Below are 27,859 nucleotides of genomic sequence, written 5' to 3' on the forward strand. Positions count from 1 at the left end.
TTTTAATTTCATACTGTATACACACATTGTTATCCAAATGTCGAGTATTTCTTGACTGTGAAAATCATTATGTTTGTTGTTTTCCTTATTGAAATTATTCTTCAAGTTATTGTTATTATTATTATTCCTCAAAAATATTTCCATGCCTTCCCCTGCCAACTCACAAATCGCATCAGTCCCACAGTCCCATCAGTGGGCTCTGGATTTGTGTGCATCAACAAAACCATGGGCCAGAAAACCAGAAACCAGTTTCTTTCTAGAATGTTGAACACAAACGCTTGAATTGTTTATGGGGAATATGGGCTTACTTAGGGGGATTCTACAGTCTATTTCATAGACATTTCATCTCATGGTAATTTAAATAAAGCAATGCCGTGATGATGCTCCAAACTGAGGTTTTTTGTTATTGTTTCTGAGAATGACAAAACATTTTTGAAATTGAATATATTTTCTGATTGCTTTAACATGTCTTCCTTCCTGTGACAGTTCCTATTTGGGCAGGTTTAGTGGTGGCTGCAGACCGCAGCTCCTTCAGCAGCCCGGAGAGCAGTACAGAGAGGAGGCCGGCTGCAGCAGCAGTGGTGATGGCCAAGGGAAGGGAGCAGTCCAGCCACTACAGCACTGCTCTAAAGGTGAACATCACCCCCTCGTGAACACTTACAGATATACACAACCAGGGTTGTAAATTAACTTTTATTATTAACTTCACCACCAGCCAAAATGGCTAGTAGATGTTCATCTTTTTTTTTCTACCAGCCAAACTGAAATTTCACCAGCATTTGGCATCTTGGCTGGTTAATTTAGTACACAACACACATGTGCACCATGCACACATACCCATGGGACGTGCTTGTAGATATGAAAAAGCAAACAAATACTGTATACTGTATATGCACTGACTATAGGCTACATTGTGTACACACGTGCACCTTGCTTGCACACACACACACACACACACACACACACACACACACACACACACACACACACACACACACACACACACACACACACACACACACACACACACACACACACACACACACACACACACACACACACACACACACACGCACACTCTGTCTGCCTGTCTGTTTGTCTCCCCCCCCCCCATCTCTCTCTCTCACACTCTCTCTCTACTTTCTGTTTATTTTTTAAATAAACAGCTGTTAACGTTGGAAGTGTTCAATAAAGGAAAAAGTCACTAGGGTTATTGGAAGGGTGTCTTTGTCTAATATGGGGTATATTTTGCATTTGACACTTCGTATTTCAGACTGTTAAGTGTTTGAATTTTAAGGCACCATGCACAACAAACACAATTTTGATTGCATGGAAGCAGTTTTGATTTCTAATAATTTAATTTGGAATAATTTCACTGACAGTCAGTTTGGTAGTTAGGAGAATAAAGGAGCTTTTGGATCCAAACAGTATTGGAAAAAGTCCTGTAGATTGGCAAGGTTGATGATAAACAGATAATAAGTCCAGTCTCTATGGATAGATGTGACATCTCCATCTCCAGATTGACAGGCTCCCAATTATGACAGAAATTCAGCAGTATTTGGCAAGTCCCTTTGCCCTCTTTTTGCATAATCCACACAGTTGCAGTCCTCGCATGACCAGTTTATGTACATGTCCAAGGCTTCCAAACACAAGAACAATTAACTTGTAGTTATACCCAATATTCACGATTGATTCAAGAAGTGGCTGGTACTAGCACACACACACACACACACACACACACACACACACACACACACACACACACACACACACACACACACACACACACACACACACACACACGGAAACGCACACACACACACATACACACACAGAAACGCACACACACACACACACACCCACACACACACACACACACACACACACACACACACACACACACACACACACACACACACACACACACACACACACACACACGTGACTGGTATTCTCATGTCCTCATTCAAATGGTCTCTCTCTCTCTCTCTCTCTCTCTCTCTCTCTCTCTCTCTCTCTCTCTCTCTCTCTCTCTCTCTCTCTCTCTCTCTCTCTCTCTCTCTCTCTCTCTCTCTCTCTCTCTCTCTCTCTCAGAGACCCTGCTGTCACCCTTGCACCACCATCTCCCCCTTCATCATCATCAGCCCCCAGGACATAGTGCACTGTGCCTCCCACGCACAGACATCTCCACCACCACCACCACCGCCGCCACCGCCAGCATCACCACCAGCAGCACAACAGCTGCCTGTCCTGCTGGGAGCAAGGGCAGGCTGAGGCTGGAGGAGGAAGAGGAGGAGAGCAACATCAGCAGCAGCAGCTATACACCATCCTACTTTCTCCCCCTGTCTGGTGTCTGGGAGAGCCTGGCCAGATTTGACAGGGGACACATGGGATGAGACACTTGCGTAATGCAAGTACTTCAGGCCCCCCTGCAAGCTACCAAGAATGGGCCCCCCGAACGAAAAAAGAGGGCCTAATATCATGTGGAGGGGGCCCGTTTCTTCAAGTCAAGGGCCCATGTGGGCCCCCCGCCTCGTATGGGCCCCCCTGCCTCGCGGGGGTATACTTTACGCCCCTGCGATGAAAGTGACTATGTTCTGGCTTGCCTTGTCTGGCCTTGCCTTGTCCCTTGTACAGCCCCCTCCTGTGGAGAGCTCAGTGCTATTGCTACTACTGATGATGCTGCTGAGGATGATGGATGCTCATATGAACTGACTCATCTCTGTCATTAATCTTTGACGTGAAGCAGACACGGGGACTTAAGCCTACTTGGTTGCACGCAACTGCACGTGCCATATGCGCGTGCCATATGTGTGTGCATGCGTGCGTGCGTGCGCACACACACACACACACACACACACACACACACACACACACACACACACACACACACACACACACACACACACACACACACACACAACTGTGCACAACGGCACACACACAGAGATAGAAGCAAACCGCTAGCTACAGTAAAGCAGCAGGCTACACTAACTAGGCCCATAGATTAAGACATACAGGCAAATGAAATTGGACAGGGAAGGAGATATTACCAGTATCTCTCACTCTACTATTTATTTATTTTATTTTATTTATTATTACCAAAGCAACAATGGTCTGAAAGGGGAGAGTTTGGGCAAGTCATGTAAAACATTTAGATGTAATAATTCAGGGATTTTTCATTGACTACTTCATTTACAGGTTGAAAAAAATATATAGGCATATGCTGCTGCTTCAATAAAACCTTCGAATATCTGTTCTTGTGTTTTGTTTGTTGTGTTATGGCACCAGATAACTAAGCTGGTGGATTAAACTACCCTACCCACAATCCTTGGTGTCTCTCACATCTTCCCTCTCCAATGCTGCTTGCTATCAGGATGCGCTCAGTTTCCGAAGAGGCAAGGGGAAGATGGAGAAGACAGAGGTAGGGGATGTGTAACCGTGGATGGTGCGGGTGCGTATTATGGAGGTTTACGCACGATGAACGTGAACGGACGCGCGGGTTGATTAACGGATTTTAGCGATTCGCAACGCTTGGTGTTTCGAGTGGCACTGCATCAGGAGTTGTTGATAACCAGAACTGCTACATTGCCTCCTAGTTGCTCGCATTGATTGGATGGATTTCTTCGCCGTTGTTATTTTGCCAGTCGTTTTCTCTCTATGAACACAAGAGCCATTCTGGATAAATTGGGGTTTGGCATTGGGGCATCAAATGCGGTAACGTCGTTTCTATGTTTACACTTGCCACACTAAAAGTAGAAGGTGACAGTAAGGATGACATAGAGGACCAACGCTTAAACGTATGTTGTCTTGTCTTGCGAATGATGGCGAGCGACGGTGACAGTGCAATGAGAAAAAGCTTAATATAGCCAACGTTATCCCTGCAAGTGGTTCTTTGCTTCCTCTGAAATGGATCATACGATGAGCACCGCGACATTAACGGTAAACCAATGGTGAGTAGAAACGAGCAAAGGCGAAACACAAGAAAATATAAACCGTGACAGCACAGTAAAGCAGACCGCTTTTGGAAATGGAGACGGCTTGTCTATTTTGGATGCTGTTTCTATGGACGGTAACGGGCCCGTTAGTAATGACCTGCTCCGATGCTGGCTCGCAGCGCTCCGAGTCGATGGCGATCCGTATTCCCCTGCGGCAAGGCCCCCTCTCCGAAGCGCAGCCTGCGGTTCCAAAGCCCGCATCAAGGGCGACTCGTAAGCGGCGAGCCGTCGGTGGTATCAGCTTTGTGGATATGATAGACAATCTCCGGGGGAAATCTGGACAAGGTTACTACGTCGAGATGGCCGTTGGCGACCCTGCTCAAAAGGTAATTAATGTTTGTTTGTTTTCCTTTGGATATTTCTGTTGTCATCCTGTTCTGATTACTCAGAGGTTTTTTGTTGTTGTTTTTTTGTGAAAATAGGGAAATTAATGAATCAATTGTTATGCAGATGTTTTCTTTTTATTAGTAACACTAAGTTCTGCAAAGTCAATACAAATGTCATAAAGTGAATGCAACCCAGTTCTAATGTCTGCATCCTGGTGCCTGCATCATGATCCAATCAAAAACGTACTAAAATACAGAGGAAGTATGAGATAAAGAAAAAAAAAGATTTCCATCTTTGCTGACAGTTGAAGGTAATCTGGGCACAGGCTGTCAGAGTATAACCCTCTCCACAAAGTACTGCCTTTGAGACTCACTCATTATTTTGCCACAGCTACCAAGAATTTGTAGGTAAAGTCCTTTCCTCTGTCCTCAAAATGGAAAAAAAACTCAGTGTAGTTCCTGTAATCCTCTGAAACATCATGTGCTCGTCCGCCACATATTATGACGTAACATCATAATATCCTCTCCAGCCACATTGCACAACTTGCTCTTGCTTTGGGACGGGCTCAGATTTGCAGCATCTCCCCTCCATTCATTTTCCCATTCAGATATTTTACCTGCATCAGCAGTTTCGCTACACCCCCCACCACCTCAACAACCCTGCATGCCAAGTCCCCCCACCAACACCTCATATGCTGTGCATCCAGCACTCATAGATAACCTCGGCACACTCTCCCCAGAGAGCTCTTATTTTTGGCAGAGTACAGGAAGCGGGGATGGAGGGCTGAGAGAGAGAGAGAGAGAGAGAGAGAGAGAGAGAGAGAGAGAGAGAGAGAGAGAGAGAGAGAGAGAGAGAGAGAGAGAGAGAGAGAGAGAGAGAGAATGTGAGAAACAAAAGGTGGATAAAGAGAGGGCACAGATGAGTGTGAGTAGTGACAGAGTGAGAAATTGAGAGAGAGAGAGAGAGAGAGAGAGAGAGAGAGAGAGAGAGAGAGAGAGAGAGAGAGAGAAATTGAGAGAGAGAGACACAGAGAGAGACAGAGACACACAGAGAGAGACAGAAAACATGAAACACAAAAGAGGGTTAGAGAGTGTTGAGTGAGCGAGAAACAGAGGAAATATCAGTAGATTTGTGGCAGCTCGGACTGAGGGCTGGCTGTGTCAGGATACAGCTTTGCATCCCGGATTTAGCCGGCGAGGGGCAGGAAACAAGCCGGACGGATCGATGGAGAGGAGTCAGCGGATTGTCCCTCAGCAGACAGGCAGCAGACCTGGACGGGCTGCACGCGTGGCTATGGTCAGGAAAGGGGAGAAAACATCCACACATCATGTGGATATTTTCATGTGGATATTTTCAGGACATCATGTGATATTTTCAGGTCATCGTGAGTGCATAGGATAGGAATATGAAATATGATACCCCATAGAGTGTAGCTCATACAGGTTTAAAAAAAACAAAACATTCTCAACACATGATCTTTATTCGGTCACGGGACCTAGTCAACACAGGAGGTGTTAGTAGTCGAGGTGGTGACAGAGGCCTGAACATGGGAAAAGGGGTTAAAAAACGCGCTCACTTCCTCACTTCCATTTGTTAGTCAAGGTGGTGCTGCTAGGGGGGTTATCATGACTTTGAAGGCTTTAGTGCTGTTTCGCTTGAAATCTGATGAAGCACCCTAAAAATAAAAAATAAAAAGCTTATTCAATTTGATAAATCAGTCTTTGTAAGTTACTGCACATTTTGATATACATGGGGGTGCTTGTTGCCAAAGTGGCACACATTATCTATAAAAAATCCTGACATATAGTGCACTACAAAGGGGTCTTGGCAGTGAAGGATCTATTCTTTGTGGACGATAGTGTTCTACAAAAGGAAAGTACGTGGGCACACCCCATTTCATGCGCTTTCATTTCATTTCATACTACATTGTTTTGTAGTGAGGTGAAGGCTTACGAACAAAAAGAAAGTACCCTACCTGCGCAGGCACACAGCATTTCGCCTTTCGTAGGCCCTACCATACCACATTGTTTTGTAGTTAGGTGAAGGCTTATGAAAGAGAATGTTTGTGTACCCACTGAATCTCTATCAATGATATTTGGAATGCACTTTACTTGACGCTGGCATCGTACGCGTGACATGACAACGTCATAATAGTGTCAAAACAGTGTCGTAGCACGGTCATGGACGACTCATAAACGTTATGTCAATGTCATAAACATGGTATGGTCATGAAAAGATGACATTGTTAGGGCTGTCTGTCTATATCGCAACCGAATGCGACTAAATGAGAAAAGTCATGAAATGTTTACGACAGTGACATAATGTTTATGACACGTCTGTGACCGTGTTGATGCTATTATAACATTGCAGTTTCATACCTATGACGCCCGCGTCAAGTTAAGTGTTGCCGATATTTGTTTCATCTCTCTTTTTTGTTCCAGCTCTGTCTGTCTATCCTCCTCTTCCTCTCCTTGCTGTGCTCAGTGTAGGGTGCAGTCCTCCTCTGCCCGCCCTTGCCCTTCACTCTCTCCTAGCCCAGCTCGGCTCCCCACATCCCCCTTGACTGTTCTCAGGTTGCCCCGCTCCCGTGTACCACCCCAACCCTCTCCTCTCCTCTCCTCTGCGCTCCACTCTCTCTCCTCCCTCTCTCCTTCACTCTCATCTCTCCTTTCCCTGTGTGCTAACCCTAGCCCTCAACCACACTCCACACCACTCTCTCTCCCCATCCCTCTCACCTCTCCTCTCCTCTCCTCCCCTCTCCTCTCCTCTCCTCTCCTCTCCTCTCCTCTCCTTCACCCTCTCCTTTCTTCTCCTCTCCTCTCCTTCACCCTCTCCTTTCCTCTCTCCTCTCCTCTCTTCTCCTCTCCTCTCCTCTCCTCTCCTTCATCATCTCCTTTCCTCTCCTCTCCTCTCTTTCCCTTCACCCTCTCCTTTCCTCTCTCCTCTCATTCACCGCGTGTGCTGTGTGAGGGGGTGAATGAGAATCACATTTTGCACAGTCAGTGAGTCTGTCCAACTTTCAGCCAATCCCCTGGTGGCATGCAGGAGGATCGATCAATAATGAAGCTGCTCTTTAAATACCACAGAGAGCCGCGCACAGCAGCTTCAAAGGCTTCTGCTGATAAGACCATCCCAACCATGCATGTAGACAGGCAGACACATACGTATAGGCTAAAGCCAGACCACCCTGACCATATGGACACATACAGTATATACCATACAGAGACAAAGTCTCTCTCTTCTCTCTCTCTCTCTCTCTCTCTCTCTGTACCCCTTTCTCTACCTCTCTACCTCTGTCTCACACACGCACACACACACACACACACACACAGAGAGCTGCATATCATCATTGCACTCTGTCACCCTACCTGCATCTGTATATCTGTTTATGCATTCTACCTGTATATTCTCCGTCCATTGTTTATGTGGGTGAGGTTTTTCTGGATGTCTTGGTTTTCTGATCCCAATTTTTGGGCGCTTTTTGGCCTTTATTATTACAGGACAGTATGAGAGTAGACAGGAAACGATTGGGAGAGAGAGATGGGGCAGCGTCGGTAAATGACCCCGGCCGGACTCGAACTGGGGTCCACGTGGGCATGCAAGCCCAAATGTGGGGGGCTTAGCGCGCTGCGCCACAGCGCCCCCCATCTCATCCTAATCTTAAACTCTCCAGTTTCGTTTAAAAATTCAGACAAAATCAATGGATAGGGCACGTGAAACACTCCACTTATCTCCACATGTATCTGTATCCATCTCACATAAAGTGTACAAATTAGCCTTAGCAATGCTTCATCAAAGGGACGCTGTGTGAGATTTTCAGTTGTTTATTTCTAGAATTCATGCTACCCATTCACTAATGTTACCTTTTTCATGAATATTTGCCAGCGCCATGAAATTCTAAGTATTCATTATGACTGGAACAATTGCACTTTTCATACATGAAAGGGGGATCTTCTCCATGGTCCGCCATTTTGAATTTCCAGAAATAGCCATTTTTAGATGCAAAAATTACTGTACTTGGGCCATACTAGAAATTATTATTTTATTACTTTGTAAACTATCATGAAAACGTCAAATTTGGCAATAGGCAACACAGTTTCAATGAGCAGCAGTTGCAGTACCTTTTTTGACCATGCCCTGCACAGTGTCCCTTTAAAGGTGTAATGAGATGAATTGACGCTGATAGAATTCGTGTTTGTCCAATGTCACCTTATGTATCAAGTAGGGTGACCATGTCCGTGACAGCAAAAAGGAGGACATATTTTTGGATGGGGGTCCTCCCCCAAGAAAATGTGCTTTTCTTAGATGCAATTTCATGCATTTTTACGCATTTTAATGAATTAGGCTTCCGGCCTAATGCTATGCCTCATGCCGGACAAGGCACTGAAAAGACGGATGGTTTGGCCACCCTAGTATCAAGGCTCTAGGACTGAGCTCCTTTTTAGCTCCACGTCAAGTGGTTCATGCGTTTTGAGATGAGAATGCCCTGTTCAGAGAGTTCACACAACTTGTGCCTTCCCTCTAAATCATTGCGTCTATCCCTTAAACCCAGTTGGGGTTTTGGCCGGGTAAATGCTTTGAAGACACAAAGATTGGCCTTTTTTTTCAAGGAAAGATCTATCTGTTTTAGACTGCAGCACTCCAGGAAATCATGGAAGTTAGCTTAAGAATTTCAAATGTGGGAGAGATAATGATGCATAATACATAAGGGCACTTCAAGAGAGAGAGAAATTGAGCGTGTCTTATCCAGATGAAAAGAGGAGGAGGAGGAGGAGGAGGAGGAGGAAGAGGAGGACAGGTCTTGAAAAATGGACCCATTTCATAGCGAGAGAGAAAAAAAACACATTAATGTTTAATATCAACACTTACCACATGACAGTGAATTATGTGTTTTCACGCTGGTAATTATTGTACATTGTCACATGCGGCAGTTTCATGATCAATCACTGTCCACAATACATAGTATGTGTGATTAGCATTCAGTGTCCAATCTATCACTGATGTATCTGTTATCAGAACATAAAGGACCTCTTATTTTGAGAGACGTTGTACACACGGCCGCAGAAAATGTTTTGGCCGAGCCCAGTTGGCTAATCTGAATTGACCCCCCTACCAATACATGCAGTGTTATAAGGACTTAATTGTGGACAGTGGTGTAGTCTACTTTTTTATAGTGGGTATACTGTATATTTGAACATTTTTAAGTGGGTATACTGTAAATATTTGTGCCATTCTAAATAATGGATCAATCAATTTTAAGTGGGTATACTGAAATCCCTGAAATTTTGAAGTGGGTATACTTCGTATACCCGCGTTCTACGTAGACTACACCACTGATTGTGGACCCCCTCTCTCCATGGGCCCGGGACAACTGACCGTTGTATCCCCCCAGTCAATTTCCCAGATTGCACATTGTCATATCAGATTACAATAACTCAGAGAGTATGTCATATTTTGTGTTTGTCTTGCAGCTGAACATCTTGGTTGACACGGGCAGCAGTAATTTCGCTGTTGGAGCAGCCCCTCACCCGTTCCTTCGCAAATACTACCACCGATCACTGTGAGTTAACACATCAAACGTATTGTAATGTTTGTGGCACGCTTCCGGGTGTGCTTAGCCTGATTGGTCGCGCCCAGTGATTGGATAGGCCTACCGGGGAGTGTCCGGTCGCTGTGCGTGGCTGGTTGGGCTGAGCACACTTGGAAGTGTGCCGACTCTGTTTTGAGAAATACCCAGTAGCAAAGTGGCATGGCGGTTCTTGCGCGTTGCAGAGTCCTTTTTTAGGCGATTTGGTCCCAAACGAACTGCCTAGATGGAGTGTGCAGATCGCAGGATACTGTTAACCATACCCTCGCTAACAAAGTAGGCCTACAATATGTCCGCTCGACAGCATATAGGCCTACGGAGGAGCCCGTCAATACAGCTCAGACTCGAAGGGAGACGACCTTATCGTTAGATACTTGGACGGTGATGATTCAGGAATCGTAGTCTTTGGACTCAATCGACCAAAAGCAAAAAATGCCTTCAGCAAAAATCTGGTAAAAATCATGTCAGAGGCTGTGGAGTCTGTGAAGAAGAACAACAAAGTGCGCACAGCAGGTTATATGCAGCTTGGTGCCAGGAATATTCTGTGCAGGGGCAGAGAGATAAAAAAAATGCAGCAAAGCGAAGTGGGGCCATTTGTAACTAAGGCAAGGTCCTTAAGGTCCTTGATAACCGAACTTGGTAACTTGCCCATGCCGAAAATCGCAGCCATCGATGAAGCAGCGTTGGGTGGAAGGCTTGAAATGGCTTTGGTCTGTGACATCAGAGTAGCAGCTAATTCTGCAAAGATGGGTTTGGTGGAAGCAAAGCTAGCAATCATCCCTGGCGGTGGTGGCACCCAGAGGCTCCCGTGGGCGATCGGCGTATCCCTGGCCAAGGAGCTGATCTTTGCAGCGCGGGTGGTGGATGGCACCAAGGCGAGCAGGCTGGGGCTGGTGAGTCACTCCGTGGAGCAGGCCTACCACCGAGCCTTGGACCTGGCCCGAGAGTTCATCCCACAGGGACCAATAGCAATCAGAATGGCCAAGCTGGCGATCAACCAGGGCATTGAGGTGGACTTGAAGACAGGCATGGCCATTGAAGAGGCATGTTATGCTCAGGTTATTCCGACAAAAGACCGTCTGGAGGGCCTGGCCGCCGTCAAGAAGAGGACTCCGCGCTTCAAGGGCGAGTAACGAGATGACCAATCACAGCCAATCATGAAAGAAAGAAGTGAAAGTGAAAGCCCATTGGGAAAATCCAACTCCCATCGTCATTGTAACACAGCACTCCACAGCACACAAGTGAACACTGCACACTGCACACAACAAAATTGCATTTATGCCTCACCCGTGCAAGGGGGCAGCCCTCAGTGGCGCCCCATGGGGAGCAGTGCTGTGGGACGGTACCATGCTCAGGGTACCTCAGTCATGGAGGAGGATGGCGGGTCGGGAGTCGAACCGGCAACCTCTGGGATGCAAGTCTGACGCCCTAACCGCTCACCCATGACTCATGAAGACCCTGCCTCTCCTGCAAACGACTGCACCTCTCACGCTCGCTCTCACGCTCTCACGCTCTCTCTCTCTCTCTCTTTCTCTCTCTCTCTCTCTCTCTCTCTCTCTCTCTCTCTCTCTCTCTCTCTCTCTCTCGCTCTCTCTCTCTCATTCTTGCTCTCTATCTCTTCTCTCTCTCTCTCTCTCTCTCTCTCGCTCTCTTTCTCTAACTCTCTCTCTCTATCTGTCTCTCAACTAATATCTTCAAGACAGCTGAAGATGAGAGGCCAGGCCAAAACAGGCCAGGCTTGAGCCAGTGTCTCTTGCTCACTGAGGAAGTTTGAGCTGGGGTGTGGGCATTTTGGAGAGTGTGGTTGGAAGGTAGGGATAGGGCATTGGCAGATAGGAGAATATGGGGAGGATTATACTGGGGGGGCAAATTAACTCTGAAGTAGGCAAGAGCAATCATCACTACTAACCAGTTAGAGGTACAGTATATAAAACTTACTCAAAAATGTTGCGACACTCCTTCCTAAACCATTTATAATCCTCTCTCACTTGATGTGTAATGGAGATTGTTTGACCTTGAAGTGGTGTGAGATAGGGGTTTCCAGTGTTTGTTCGCTAGCATCTGCTGTGGTACTAATTCCTAATGTGGTAAATTAAACACAGAGTTTCTACTGTCTGTGATGGACACTAATATGATTGTTGCCTTAGTAGAAAAAAATGAGGTGCTGCAGGCTTGGGTTTATGAACCAGAGTTTGGTATAAGAACCAGCGTCAGTTCAATGTATCTCCCCTGTGGAGAAACCAATGCTGTAAAAGTTCACTGAAGCCAATAATATTCTAATCAGCATTTTGTTGGAATATCACACTTATTGATCAGGATTATGTTGCATGGTCAGTGGTGGTACTGCTATTATTCCTTTGGTTGAGGATTTTACACAAGGATACACAAAAACCTACAATTGCTTAAGTGCGGTTATGCATAGAGATCCTTTGTCAATCAGCAATCAATAATTCAATATATATCGACATGCAATACACTCTTGGCCATTAAATAATGTTTTTTTAGTCAGTGAATTATAAACTGAGTTGTTACTGAACTCTAAATGTAACCTTGAGTTGCAGTAGCAATAGTGCTTGAGTTTAATTTTTAGTGAATGTCCTTGTCCATGGTGCTAACTGTAAAGGGAGACACTGCATGCATGCACATCCCACGAGTGCAGGTGTTGGACCAAACAATAAAATAAAGATTTATGGTCTGCACGCTGATAAATGCTCCAAAATGTTTTATTGGCATGCATGACATGTCAGATTTGTTGACCTTCAACAAAGTGCGATGAAGAACATGAACGATGTGTCCAAGTCACAAAACATTGTGCCAATTAAGTATTTGGGTGCGTTTATCAGTTTAATGGCCTTTATTATTTGTTTATGTTACTAACCTTCCCCTTTCTCCTGCTTTGCTTTTCCCTGAAGGTCCACCTCGTATAAGGACCTGGGCCTGAGTGTGTATGTTCCCTACACGCAGGGCCGCTGGGAGGGGGAGCTGGGCACTGACCTGGTGTCCATCCCCCACGGTCCCAACGCGTCCCTGCGGGCCAACATTGCCGCCATCACCCAGTCCGACCGCTTCTTCATCAATGGCTCCAACTGGGAGGGGATCCTGGGACTGGCCTATGCAGAGATTGCCAGGGTGGGTTAGCTAAAAAAAGTAAAGCAAAAAGTTCTTTGGTCATTTGTGGTTGCTCAGTCCATGGAAAATTGGCCAATGCGGAAATTGCCAGAGTGACTTTAAGTTAGATTTTCATTCATCCAGGTCATGTTATCCAAAGTGCTCAGAAGTACAGTGGCAGCGAAAATGACAGTTGGTTATCTGGTCTCGAGGGATTCTGGGGGAAATCCTTCCTTTCCCCCAAAAAGGGTCGTTACGGGTCTGTGACATCAAAGTCAGATTGGTTTATACTACAATGTCAAGGGCACACTTACTGAAAGGCTGCTTTGAGTTGCACAGTAGAATGACAAACACATCCAGTGTCATTTATAACTGCAGCAGCAGTGCTAGCTTGCTGGTTCGGGAGTTGGGTCCACAAATCTGGTAATCACAGGTTCAAATTCAGTTCTTGGATAAAATGTGGTTCAGGTGCATAAGCAACTAACCTCACTCGTATTTAATGCTGAACTCCTTATGCATGGATGTGTTGCCTTGAGCAAAACATCTCTTACTCCAACATGCTCCAGGGTAAATTGCTTCCTACACCCGATGAACTGCATATTGCTCTCGATGTTAAGTGTGCACTACACTGTATTTAATATTAAAAAGCTGCTCAGTTGTGGCCTCAAGATTAGAAATGGATCACAGGATTGCAGGTTCGAATCTCAGCCTGATCAGTAGAATTCTCTTGAACAAGGCACCTAATCCTACACTGCATCTTTCAATACCTTAACAATTGTAAGTCACCAGTGATGGTCAACCTGAATTCAGAAGATATAATCCAGTGCAACATTTTCCAAATGACCTGATTGTACCTGTCCAATTCAACCATTTGATTGCCTTAATTGGGCAGGTACAACCAGGTCATATGGAATACAGGGCACTGGAGTATTTGACTGGTTAACACCAGACCTAATAACAAGTGAGATCGAAACGATTGTGTAGTACACAGTGGTGTAGTCTACGTAGAACGCAGGTATACGCAGTATACCCACTTCAAAATTTCAGGGATTTCAGTATACCCACTTCAAATTGATTGATCCATTATTTAGAATAGCACAAATATATACAGTATACCCACTTCAAAAAATGCTCAAATATACAGTATACCCAGAGGTGCATCTTGCAACCAGGCAAGGCAGGCAGCCGCTTGTGGCCCCCAAGCCCTAGAGAGTGAATAAGAGCCCACAATTTACCACAGTAGTGGCGATTTTGGTTCTAAATGTTCATTCTTTTGCATTTTGGCTTGGAGCCCCACCTGACCCTAGAATCGGCTCTGAGTATACCCACAACAAAAAAGTAGACTACACCACTGGTAGAACGTAAGGCAGTATTGGAGTTCCCAGGCTACTGGAGTATAGCATCTGAATCCAGATTGCCCATCACTGAGCTACTGTAGTAAGTGGTAATGCAATGTCTCCTTTCCCTTTCCACAGCCTGATGAGACCCTGGAGCCGTTCTTTGACTCCCTGGTTCAGCAGACCAGCGTGCCCAACCTCTTCTCCCTGCAGCTGTGTGGCGTTGGTGTTGGCTACACACAGAACGACACCCTGGGGGGCAGCGCCACCGTGGGAGGAAGCATGGTGAGACACCACAAAGAACACGGAACTCATTAAAGGGACACTGTGAGATTTTTAGTTGTTTATTTCCAGAATTCATGCTGCCCATTCACTAATGTTACCTTTTTCATGAATACTTACCACCACCATCAAATTCATTATGACTGGAAAAATTGCACTTTTCATACATGAAAAGGGGGATCTTCTCCATGGTCCGCCATTTTGAATTTCCAAAAAATGTTTAGCTGCAAAAATGACTCTACTTGGGCCATACTAGAACATAATTGTTTATTACTTAGTAAACTTTCATATAAAGATCAAATTTGGCTATAGGCAGCCCAGTTTCAATGAGCAGCATAGTTGCAGTACCTTTTTTGACCATTTCCTGCACAGTGTCCCTTTAAAACATTAAAGCAAAACAAAGTAGTCTGTCATGTGCAAATGATGTTTCCAAAATCGGTTAATTAACGTGGAGCAGGATGTTCAACAGGACTTTCTTCTGAATTTGCTTTGCCAACCTCCATGGAGGAGCAGGCCGCCTCTGTAGTGTAGATCGTAGACAATTCCATTTCCAATTTTTGGGGGAATCAAGGGTAAAAAAAACTTTGCCTTGAGTATTGCTTTAAATAAATGATGTAGATACTTAAAAAGATAAAAGAAAGTCTATACATACACTTTGTGTCCAGTAAGACTGTACTGGCATACTCAAATTCAGAAGATCATTACATTTAAGTTTCTGCATTGCTGACGTTTTATTCCCGTAGATTATCGGTGGCACGGACCCCTCCCTGTATGTAGGAGACCTGTGGTACACTCCCATTCGTCGCGAGTGGTATTATGAGGTCATCATTGTGCGCATCGAGGTCAATGGACAGGATCTCAACATGGATTGTAAAGAGGTCTGTAAAACATTATTAACATGGCAACATCACTGTCTACTCTTTTTTCTTACTGTAAATATAGAAATATTCTAAAACACTTTGGATCCTAAATGTACTCTATCTTTAACATTTTCAGTGCATGGGTCATCAAATTGGCGGTCTTAAAAGGATTAAATGTATTATATACATATTAAATACAAAATGTACGCTTGCTTTCTAATATTTATGCATTTTTAACACGTTTGGTGTTTAATGCTCTTCTCTGAAATGTCTTTCCAGTATAATTACGACAAGAGTATTGTGGATAGTGGGACCACCAACTTAAGACTTCCTCGCAAAGTTTTCCAAGCAGCAGTGAAAGCCATCGAGGCAGCTTCCTCGGTTAGTCCTCCTGCTCTCTCTCTCTCTCTCTTTCTCTCTCTCTCTCTCTCTCTCTCTCTCTCTCTCTCTCTCTCTCTCTCTCTCTCTCTCTATCTCTCTCTCTCTCTCTCTCTCTCTCTCTCCCTCTCTCTCTCTATCTATCTATCTCTCTCTCTCTCTTACACAACACACACACACACACACACACACACACACACACACACACACACACACACACACACACACACACACACACACACACACACACACACACACACACACACACATCTCTCTCCCCTTTGTTTCCTTGCTTACACATCAGAAAAGAAAGAAAAGGACTGTAGAAGCACTTTTTTAAACCAGTGTTGACTGAAGAGGGTCAGAGTCACATGAGTAACAGTAGTGTAGTGTATGTGTCGGTCAGTCCCTCCATTGTCTTTAGCGTGGACACACAACGGCACCGATTGTTGAGGTCATCTCTCTGACTCTGTGGCAGGCTTCTTCTCCTGCTTATAGGCCTCCTCTAGCCCACTTCTCTAGGCTTGACCCACTAATTCACACTTTTTTTCAACACTTGCACTAAATCTGTCACCCTGTGCTTCATTTTGTTGGCGCATTAGAAGGAGCGAAGAGTTTTTCCACTCTAGAAAGAAGTGCTAGGCAGGCAATTTTAACATATAATTAATGCAGAAGGATTTTGTTCTGTTGTGTGATAATGTCAAAATGATTTTTGCACACATTTGATATTTGTTATTATTTTGAGGTTCTCTGATTTTATTCATTATGGGTGCTAACATTTTTAATATTAAACTCCTAAGACATGGCCCCTGTTTTACATTTGGTGTGACGAGACCAAGTTGTAATGTATCAATAAAAGCTCTGTCTAATGACCTAGTGGTGTGCTACTATGGTAGTTAAGTCTTTTCAACAACTATTTCCACTAGTAGAAGGGTGCACAGTATGTGTATTATGTTCATTATGTCTAACTGTTTAACTCAACACTTAAGATTTTCTTTTACTTAAGACAATGAAACGTTTTATCTTTTACCTGACATGTTTCGACGGTATTAGTTCCGTCTTCATCAGAGCCTTTTACATGTCTTAAGTAAAAGAAAATCTAAAGTGGTATGTATTGTGACTTTACAAGATACAGTGCAAGATGTTTTGTCATGAGATTTTATAAAACTTCTCTTCTCTTGATCTTCTCGTTGGTGCAGACAGAGAAGTTCCCAGAGGGGTTTTGGGTGGGCGAGCAGCTGGTGTGCTGGCCGGCGGGCACCACCCCCTGGCACATCTTCCCCGTCATCTCCCTCTACCTGATGAGTGAGAACCGCAACCAGTCGTTTCGCATCTCCATCCTGCCACAGGTCAGCATTTGGTCTGGAACAGTTTGTGGGAATAGTGTAAAAATGTAGAATAAACAAAAAATGGTTTGTACTTCCATTTCACAATAGTTTGCCCACCTCTGATATACAGCTCCAGGCCTTTTTATTAGAATACCATGAAAAAGTTGATTTATTTCCATAATTCCATCAATAATGTTAAACTGTCATGGATTGTAGATTCATGGCCCAGTTTTTTAACTATTCCAATCATTATTTTTTTTCTTTTTATATACGTTGGCCTTCCAGCTCAAAAAACCCATGAATTGGGGAATTCGCATTATTAGAATATTGTTATAAAATCAAAATTTTCTTCATCAAAATTCGGGTCACATTATATCAGTTGAAATTTGGTACTTTCTACATAACATGCAATGGTCAATACTTGGTTAGGACATTCTCTGTCTTCATAATGGCCATGATGCGTTTAACATTGAAGTCAATGGAAAAACAGTGCATGGCAGTTATGGAAGCCCAGATATCCTTGATGCTTTGCTGTCAGCTGTTCTTGTTTGTTGACCTGGTACCCCACACTTCACTCTTCAATATACCCTGTAGATTTCCATGCCACGTTTTGGCGCTAACTCACCAGTTTAATTCTAAATAACCAGAAATGAATCCCCATTGAAAATGAATGGGGTTTAATATCTGTTGAATCAGAATTAAACTGGTGAGTTAACACCAAAACGTGGCATGGAAATCTTCGGGTATATTGAAGAGGGAAGTGTGGGACACCAGGTCAGCTATACAAAAACAGCTGACGGCAAAGCATCAAGGATATCTGGCCTTCCATTACTCCCATGCACTGTTTCTGCCATTGACTTCAATGTTAAACGCATCATGGCCGTTATTATTAATAATATTAAGACAGAGAGAGTCCTAACCAAGTATTGAACACTGCATGTTGTGTAGAAAGTACCAAAGTTCAACTGATTTGATGTGCACTGATGTGAAACAAATTTTGATGAAGAAAATTGTGATTTTATTACAATATTCTAATGATGTGAATTCCCCAATTCATGTTTTTTTTGAGCTGGAAGACCAAAATGTGTAAAAATAAACAATTTAATGATTGGAATAGTTAAAAAACTGGGCCATAAATCTACAATCCATGACAGTTTAACATTATTGATGGAATTATGGAAATAAATCAACTTTTTCATGGTATTCTAATAAAAAGGCCTGGAGCTGTACATGTGACAACATGGAATATTATACTGTGTACATACAGTGCCCTCCATAATTATTGGCACCCCTGGTTGAGATGTGTTAAAAGCCTTAAAATAAATTCAGTGTTTATTGCAGAAGAATACTGTCACACTGAAAATTGTAGGAAAATGTAGCCTTCAACTCAAATGAATTGTAAGAAAATAAAAAAATCCCTGACTAAAAAATAATTATTTTTCATTAAATCACCTGTTCCACAATTATTGGCACCCTTAACAATTCCCAGGAAATAAATATAATTGAAGCATTTCTGTCATTTCTACAGTAGTTTACAAAGTTTACCAGAGTATGTAGGAACATTTAATTAGTAATTCATCACTTCCTGTTTCCCTGGGGTATAAATATGACGTGACACCGAGGCCATTTCTCTTATCCACTCTTAAACATGGGAAAGACAAAGGAACACAGCATACAAGTGAGGCAGATGTGCGTCGACCTTCACAGGTCAGGCAGAGGCTACAAGAAGATTGCCACTCAACTGCAGCTGCCCATATCCACTGTGAGAGGAATAATTAAGAAGTTCAAAACAACTGGAACAGTGGTAAACAAGCCTGGACGAGGACCCAAGTTTATTTTGCCACCACGCACAGTGAGGAGGATGGAAAGAGAAATCAAAAGATCTCCAAAGCTCACTGTTACAGAATTACAACAAATGGTAGCATCCTGGGGTCACAAAGTCTCCAAATCAACCATCAGGCGCTGTCTACACGCCAACAAGCTGTTTGGGAGGCATGCACGGAGAAAACCTTTCCTCACTCACAATCATAAACGCAAGCGTCTGGAGTTCGCCAAGCGGTATTGGGGCTTCAACTGGGACCGTGTGCTTTGGTCAGATGAGACCAAGATTGAGCTTTTTGGCAACAAACACTCAAAGTGGGTCTGGCGTACCACGAAAGATGCGCATGCTGAAAAGCACCTCATACCCACTGTGAAGTACGGGGGTGGGTCAGTGATGCTGTGGGGCTGTTTCGCTTCCAAAGGCCCTGGGAACCTTGTTAGGGTGCATGGCATCATGAATGCTTTGAAATACCAGGACATTTTAAATCAAAAACTGTTGCCCTCTGCCCGAAAGCTGAAGCTGGGTCGTCACTTGGTCTTTCAGCAAGACAATGACCCTAAACATATGGCCAAATCTACACAGAAATGGTTCACCAGACACAAAATCAAGCTCCTCCCATGGCCATCTCAGTCCCCTGACCTCAACCCCATTGAGAACCTGTGGGGTGAGCTGAAGAGGAGAGTACAGAGGAGAGGACCCAGGTCTCTGGATGATTTAGAGAGATTCTGCAAAGAGAAATGGCTGAAGATCCCTCTTTCTGTCTTTTCCCATCTTGTGAAACATTATAGGAGAAGATTAGGTGCTGTTTTGTTGGCAAAAGGGGGTTGTACAAAATATTAACACCAGGGGTGCTAATAATTGTGACACACATTATTTGATGTCAAATATTTTTTTCTTTATGTGGGATTTTTTCCCCACTGAATAAATGCACTTGTATTGAAGGTTGGATTTTTCTCTTTTTTTCCATTAAGGTCCCATATTATTTAGAAAAAAAATAAAATAATTGGAAGCTAAAAAACACATCTCAACCAGGGGTGCCAATAATTATGGAGGGCACTGTATAGTATGACCTAACCCTAGCTCTAGTCCTATGACAAAATGTAAGTACGTAATTTTTCTCTTTCTTTCTATACATTCCTTGCTAAAGTGAACACAATTAATATAAGAGGTACAATGAAATCAAGTGTCACCTAATGCAGAAGTGTTTTCAAAACTCATGCTTGTAAAGCATGAGAAACATGATTGAACAGTCCTCCCACCAATCCCACCTGCACCAGCCAAGAAAATGTATTATTTTTCACCCCTGCTTTGACTTAAAAAAACAAACAAAAAAAACCCCATCCTCAACCATAACTTAAGCATTTCTTCAAAAATAAAACAACTGCAAGTAGTAAAGGTTAATGACTGTGAGCTTTTATCTCCCCCACACACCAGTGGTGTTAAGACCCAAGCGAATAATATGATGCGTAGAAGGTCATTAATTTTAATGCTTGGTGGTGTAATCATATTTTAATGATTACAAATGCACTCCACATTCCCTGTAGATTAATTCTTCAGAAAAGAAAATAGTTTGTCAGCAAAAATTGACTCTCCCACCATAACATCATTATGCTGAGACATTTACCTTTGACAATATTCTCCTTTTTCATAGCCCTGAAACTTTTGCGCTTTTATATAGCAATCAAATGGATCGCTGTCATGTGCCAGTTACATTCCCTATTGCAGCCAGATGCAAAAGATGATGTTGTCTGCAGCAGCACTGCTTTAGTGTCACCTTTTCTTCGCTTGCACCCAGGGATGGAATAAGGGATAAAGTGCCCCGTGGGCAAAACAGGGGGACGGGGGCATTTTATGTACCTGTGTCATATTTACCTGATATGCGGTAGTTACATTAGGGTTGTTTTCCCCCATACATGAGGCCAGTGGTGGAACAAATGTATACAGGGCCTTGGGGCAAAACACTGATGAGGCCCCCGTACAGCCTGTCAGCTCATAACTATCAAGGTCCCTTGGCCCAGGGGTAAGTGCCTGTCCGCCCTATCATAAGTGCCCATAGCGCCGCCCCTGCATGAGGCCCTTGAGGGAAGGGGGTGGGGAGGCTGCAATTCACTCTCTCTGGCCTCATGGGACCTCTGGACCCCTGAGTATGGGCCCGCTCTGCCCGCTCATTAATCTATCCCTGCTTCCACTCCACTGCTGCAATACCCGTTTTGACATAACCATCTTCACATGTGGTTCTATATAGGGGCCAGGGTGGGCCAGGGCCTCTGTAGATTTTCTCCTGGCCCCTGTTGTGGCCCCTGTGCAGAACAGCCAATAAAAGGCACACTGTGTTGGATGTGGCCAGAGTAGGTATTGCAACTACCCTGCTCATTGAAACTGTGCTGCTTATTGCCAGATATTATATTTTCATGAATATTTACTAAGTAATAAACCAAGATTTACTAGTATGACCAAAGTACCCCATGGTCATTTTGATCTAGAGTGTCTGCTGCCTCTTCTCTCTTCCACCCCTCTGCTGCAATACCTACCTTTGGCATAACCCTCTCTTCCCTTCCACTCCTCTGCAGCAGCAATGTACCTGCGTTCATATAACCATTTCTTCTCTTCCATGCCTCTGCAGCAGTACTGTTGTGCTGACATAATCCTCTCTTCTCTTCCACTTCTCTGCAGCAATACCTACGTCCTGTAGACGACGTGTCCTTGGCTCAGGAGGACTGCTTCAAGTTCGCCATGTCCCAGTCGAGCACAGGGACGGTCATGGGGGCCGTTATCATGGAGGGCTTCTACGTGGTGTTTGACCGCCAGAATAAGCGCATCGGCTTTGCAGTCAGCACATGCCATGGTGAGGAGGATATTCGGATATTAGGATATAGTATATTATCATAGATTTTTTTCTGTCGGATTGATATTAGTCTGATTGATGAATTGTCTTATTTTCACATTGTTTTATTGTCCACTGAAAAACCACCTCTAAAATGATTGCAATTGTCCATCATAACTTCAGTGGCTGAAAATTTTCCCCTGAGTAGTGAAAATCGAAAAAAAGGAAGTTAGGGTTCCTCAATGATGTTTTGAAATGAATTTAATAAATTGCAATGTTTGCATCTTCTGTAGAGTCTTAACAATGTTTCTGCTTACTCAAGCCTTTTTATTTTTTGGTTTCTGTCTGTAGTGCCTTTACTGTGGCAGAAAGCCTTGTGTATTGTGCTGCTCATCAGCTGTTTGTTTGTGTTGAACAAACAACCCACTAAGTATTCTACTCATACTACAACAGTTTATTGTGCCGAAACAAAGTTTAAGAAGCACAGAGAATGGGATGGCTTGATGCCAAAATTCATTTGTTTGTTTGGGACATTTCACATGCAATTCACGCTTTCAGTATGAGAAGAGGCTTGGAAGGGTATTTTTTTTGTCCTACGTTGTTTGATGCCTTAACTCACACCTAAAGCACCCATTTACTCATATATTTTCCACGAAAGCCCGTTTCGGAAGCTCCAAGCATCCTTGTCAGACAATGTTGTGAGGGGTTGTGACGCATCATTTTCAATGTTTCAATGTTTCAATGTATCCATCAATTTGCAATGTTGTGACACATCATTTTCATAATGCCTTTACATAATTTGTTGTGTTGTGTTGTGATGTGTTTAGTGTTTAATAAGTATAATGTGTTTGCCAGAGATATGGAGACTGAGCACATGACATCTCCCCATCATGTTTGCCGCCACATGTTTGCTTCCTGGTTTGCATTTTGGCTGGACCTCACTTATACTTACTTCTGCGAGGGATTCTTCTACAGTCCAACCTGTCAACATCCAATACAATTCACAACATTGCTTACATTGTCTTTTGAGTTTGTTGAATAAGCTACTGTTATCATTTTGATGAGGACTCGCCACCTACAGCCCAGTTGAAGAACTGTGTTACTGTGAAATCGGACACAAAATATTCCATCAGCGTTCTACAGTATGGTAAATTAGTTCCATAAAACCCAGAAACATGTAGAAGGGCCTTATCTATGTCCTCAATCCACGATGACTTTTTCGCAGCTTCAGTGGAGGGCCCCTTCTCTGGCTTCTGTCTCTAGGTCATAGGTCATGGATGTCTCAGTAATTGCTCACATCAGGGTGGTGTAACCACAGCTAATGGATTCTTTTTTATTTTAGTGGATTATCTAAGAAGCATATTCATTGCAGTACATTAATTACCACTTACTATAATAATTACTGGAGCATAACCTGTCCACCTGACGTCTGAGCCCCAAAAAAGCGTCATTGACTCTCGTGTAGTTTATGGGGGACAGAGTGCCACACCTGTGCTGTTCTGCTCCTCAGCTGTTTGTCTTGTTCCGCACAGCCTCAGTGGAGGCATTTCATACACACGGGGTAAGCTTGCCCTCTGAGCCGCACTACAAGCCCAGAAGAACATCACAGAGTACAATAGAGATAGCCTGGTACTACCCAGTTAGTTTAAGTGTGTTGCTGCTTTCAAGTCATTCATTTGTGTCTCTCTGTCCTAGTGTGCTCGATGAGTTCTGCACGGCTTCATTGGAGGGCTCCTTCCATGTTTTCAGAGTACTCTAAGTGTTGAATTAACACCACATTTCTTCCTGTGTGTTTGTGCCTTCAGCGCACGATGAGTACCGCTCGGCCTCAGTGGAGGGCCCCTTCCCCCATGATTTCGACCTAGAGGACTGCAGACACAACGTCCCCCCCCCGACGGACGAGCCCACTCCACCCATGGCCTCCATGGCAATCGCCTACGTCATAGCAGGCACCTGTGCCCTCTTTATGCTGTCCTTGTGCCTCATGGTGTGCCTGTGGGGCTTCGCCAGGGGTGGATTAATGGCCGTGCCTACCGGGCCCAGGCCCAGGGGGCCAGAGGCCATAAGGGTGTAAGGCCAACTTGGCCCCGCGACCGCCACCTAAACAACGCTTCTTTCCAAGGTGCTTCCTGAGCCAGGCAACATAGTGTACAAAGAGGTGGTGTAGTCCCTAGGCCAAGACAGATTAAGGGGGGTGGTAGTTCAGTGTCAGGGGTGGGTAGGCCAACTTGTTGGCCCCACCTCCCGTACCCACCCCTTTTAAATCCCCTATCACCTATTAAAATCTAATAACAAATACTAAAATTCTAATTGAAAGTTTGGTCTGGCCAATTGCTAGTGTAATTTTGGTTCTCCGAAGAGATTTACCACACCTCTCTGCTTGTTACTAGACAATGCTTTAAATCAATGGAAAGATTGCCGCTCCTGCATGTTTTTCATATTGACAACAAGGAGTGAGTCATTGCCTTAATGATGCCTCTATTGAGAAAATGGAAATGCTAGTTTTTCATTGACTTCCATACTTTGAGGGCTATGGTAGCCATTTCTTTAAATTGGCGGGCAACATTTTGGTATTGGAAAGAGGATGAAAAGCATCCAGAAACAAAAAATGCATCAATATATTCCAAAATAAATACATGCAAACATGAACACACTTCACATAGAAAGTCTTCAAACTCTTAGATATAAGTAATGTTACTCCCAACACATATGACTACTCGGTAAATTCATGTTCATGTCAAATGTATGAAAAAGTTCATGACAATGATTATTTTTGTCGTATCTGAGCTCAATGCTGAGTCTACAACTTGAATTGCAATAAGTAACTGTAACAGAATGTTCTAAAATTCTAAACCTATGAAATACTGCTATTGCCCTTCTCAAAAGCTGTCCAATAGTTGCACTTTAACAGACATTGCGGCTTTGGAAAAATAAACTAGGCAGGGGCAGGGACACTTAATTTCTTAATCCGGCCTCGTGCTTTGCCCGCTGCCTGATTGCTTTCTTGTCATTCATATGTGTCTCTCTGTCTTGTGCCCTCAATGGCCCCTACCACGTCCTCAGAGTACTCTCTAACTGTTGAAATAACACAACATTTCTTCCTATGTCTCTCTATGTCTTGTGTCCGTCGGTGGACCACCCCCCCCCCCAGGATTTCGGAGTACTCTCCAGCTGTTGAATTAACACTACATTTCTTCCTGTGTGTTTATCTATCTGCATGTCCTCAGTACACGATGAGTTCTGCTCTGCGTTGATGGAGGGCCCCTTCCCGGGCTTCAGAGTATTCACTAAGTGTTGAATTATTATTGTCTAAGTGTTAAATTAACACCACATGTCTTCCTCCTGTGTGTTCATGTCCTCAGTGCACGATGAGTTCCGCACGGCCTCGGTGGAGGGCCCCTTCCACGGCTTCGACCTGGAGGACTGCGGCTACAACATCCCGCAGACGGACGAGTCCACGCTCATGACCATCGCCTACATCATGGCGGGCATCTGCGCCCTCTTCATGCTCCCCTTGTGCCTCATGGTGTGCCAGTGGCGCTTCGCCCGTTGCCTGCGTCCTTTAACCGGAGGGGATTTCGCCGACGACATCTCTCTCCTGAAGTAGGCTAACCCATGTGTGTCGTTTTTTTGTTTTGTGTTTGATAAAATGGACAGACAAAAATGTGTCGCATTATTTTAACTCAAAGGAGTTATCGATGTGTCCATGAGTGACCGCAGAACCAATGCAAAAACAAGTGGGACATGGTGTGTCGGAAATGATGAAAAACACACAAATACTTACACGCACACTAACACACGTGTGTGTATGTGTGTGTGTGCAAACACAAAGGGTAAGAATGTCTCCTCTAAATGTTGAGTGTAAATGTTTTTTTTTTAATCGCACAGACATCAAAGTGCTGATGTCATCATGGCAGTGTTGCAGCTGTCAGTGAGGGAGGGTGCTTAACGTGTATATGGTCGGTCGGTGTGTGTAACTGTTCTTGTGTGTTTACGGCTGTTATTGAACATGCGTGTGTACAGCATGAGTGGAAACTTATCCAGATCAGGAGACTTTAAAGATGAATTTACCCGAATAGTGAAAGACACTGAGCGCAGTTACATGCAAGGAATATTACAGATTTTAAGCGGAATGGTGGCAGTATTCGGTTTGTACATGAATTGCAAACTCATGCCGAATTACCATGTTTCACGAATATTACGAATGCTGTTCCACACATGTAAACTTGTTTTAAAACCGAATACTGACAATATTCAGCATGTAACTGCGCTCATTGAGGTTTTTTATATGATACCAGCCTCTTACACATCTCATATCAAAGTGCTAATGATGATTCCAATTTACCTGATGATGTGATCACATATTCAGTCCACTTACAGTATAATGTAACACTTGGGTATAGGCTATTAAGGAGGGATTCCGCTGCTGGCTCTGTATGTTTATGCATCTGAAGTACTGAAGTATGTATGTATGTGTATTTAACAGAATTAATGACACTTTTTAAAAAAATGGTTCTTCAACAATTTAATATTTGTCTGCTTAACATATCACATTTATTAATGTTGGACATTGCTTATATGCAAACGCATGCATTCAGACACACACACAAACACACACACACACACACTTTCACACATACACACACTCATAGACGCTCACTCACTCACCAAACTGCTGCCATCTGTGCATCCATATACAAACATAAATGTGAAAAATATGCAAAAAAATTATGAATTCACATATGGTAACTCTTCTCGTCAGATATGGTCACTGACACTGTTAGGAATAACGCACACACACACACACGCACACACACACACCTCCTGTTGGTAAAATGAAGAGACACACAGTCACCTGAAGGGAATTTTATTTTGGATCAATCCAATACGTTTCTCTAGAACATCTCAAGAACATTCCTTTGGTGTCTCTCCACCATCCACAAGGGGACTTCACTAAGACGCAGCTAAGATGTAGGATGACACGCACCACACGACCAGGAGCTTTACATACTGTATGTAGTGAAATATACCATTTCAGTTTTACATGCCTCCTCCTCCTCCTGCTTGGTGCTTACCTTGGTGTTTACCAAAGCACTGAAGGCAGCAGAGCTTTTTAGAGGTGCAGGGTGGGAGATGTCGACGATTGTTATGAAAAGAATATGTATTGACTTTATGTTATCTTCTGGCTGATGTAAATACTTTTAAATGATGGCCCAGTCAATAAAGTAACTACAATACCAGTATGTGTGTATGTGTATGTTGTGCCATGAACAACTCATGCATTTTGCATGATGCCATTTAATCGGTCTATTTACTGGTATTGCTGTGTATGCTGTGATTTGCAATATAACAGCAGTTTCAGTTAACATTCAAAATGTTAAGAAAAAGTTAGTATATGTGGCTCTTTCAAAGAGCATTGGTCAGTGCTTCCCAAACTGGGGGTCGGTACTCCTATGGAGGTCGTCCGTCACAGAGACACTGAAGGGGGTGCGCCTACAGAAGGACTTTAAAAAAAATAAAAATGGGGAAAACACAGGTTAATAGTGAACATACTGCAAAAATTAGCAACTGTACTCACTTAAAAGGCCATTTGCCGTTTGGAATATGGTTGATGCTGAAAGCTGTTTTACAGGTTCATCAGGTTAGCTAGGATGGTTATGTGATGAACACAATAATGATACAGCATCATGTGGCGTGACATGACATGTAGGCCGCCCCCATACGGGCAAAGATATATACAGATATAGATATATATATAACTTACAAATGCTGGACCCTGAAGCCAACTCTAGATAAATCCCACCAGGAAGCTGCGTGCAGTGCTTAACATCAGCGATAGTGCACATGTAACCAACAAAATCCTGTACAAGGGAATACCAAGGGTGAGCGAGAAAATTGCTGTAAGGAGAATGAGACTTGCAGGACACTGCCAAAGGCACCAAGAACTGTCAGCCAGCAAACTGGTGCTGTGCGAACCGTCGCATGGGTGCCGGTCAAGAGGACGTCCC

General features: G+C 43.8%; 1 protein-coding gene and 1 pseudogene across 1 annotated transcript; both read left to right on the top strand.

Moving 5' to 3' along the window:
* The first annotated feature begins 3,419 nt into the window (after window positions 1-3,419).
* bace1 (beta-secretase 1) lies at window positions 3,420-26,069 on the top strand. Its single transcript, XM_063204344.1, has 9 exons — window positions 3,420-4,324; window positions 9,797-9,885; window positions 12,825-13,041; window positions 14,496-14,642; window positions 15,383-15,517; window positions 15,779-15,880; window positions 17,077-17,226; window positions 21,701-21,872; window positions 25,214-26,069. The coding sequence occupies exons 1-9, from the start codon at window positions 4,031-4,033 to the stop codon at window positions 25,456-25,458; spliced, it is 1,551 nt and encodes a 516-aa protein (XP_063060414.1). The 5' UTR covers window positions 3,420-4,030; the 3' UTR covers window positions 25,459-26,069.
* LOC134453565 (methylglutaconyl-CoA hydratase, mitochondrial-like) lies at window positions 10,075-11,045 on the top strand (annotated as a pseudogene).
* Window positions 26,070-27,859: the final 1,790 nt, after the last annotated feature.

The sequence above is a fragment of the Engraulis encrasicolus genome, chromosome 8 (genome assembly GCF_034702125.1).
Source record: "Engraulis encrasicolus isolate BLACKSEA-1 chromosome 8, IST_EnEncr_1.0, whole genome shotgun sequence".
Taxonomy (NCBI): domain Eukaryota; kingdom Metazoa; phylum Chordata; class Actinopteri; order Clupeiformes; family Engraulidae; genus Engraulis; species Engraulis encrasicolus.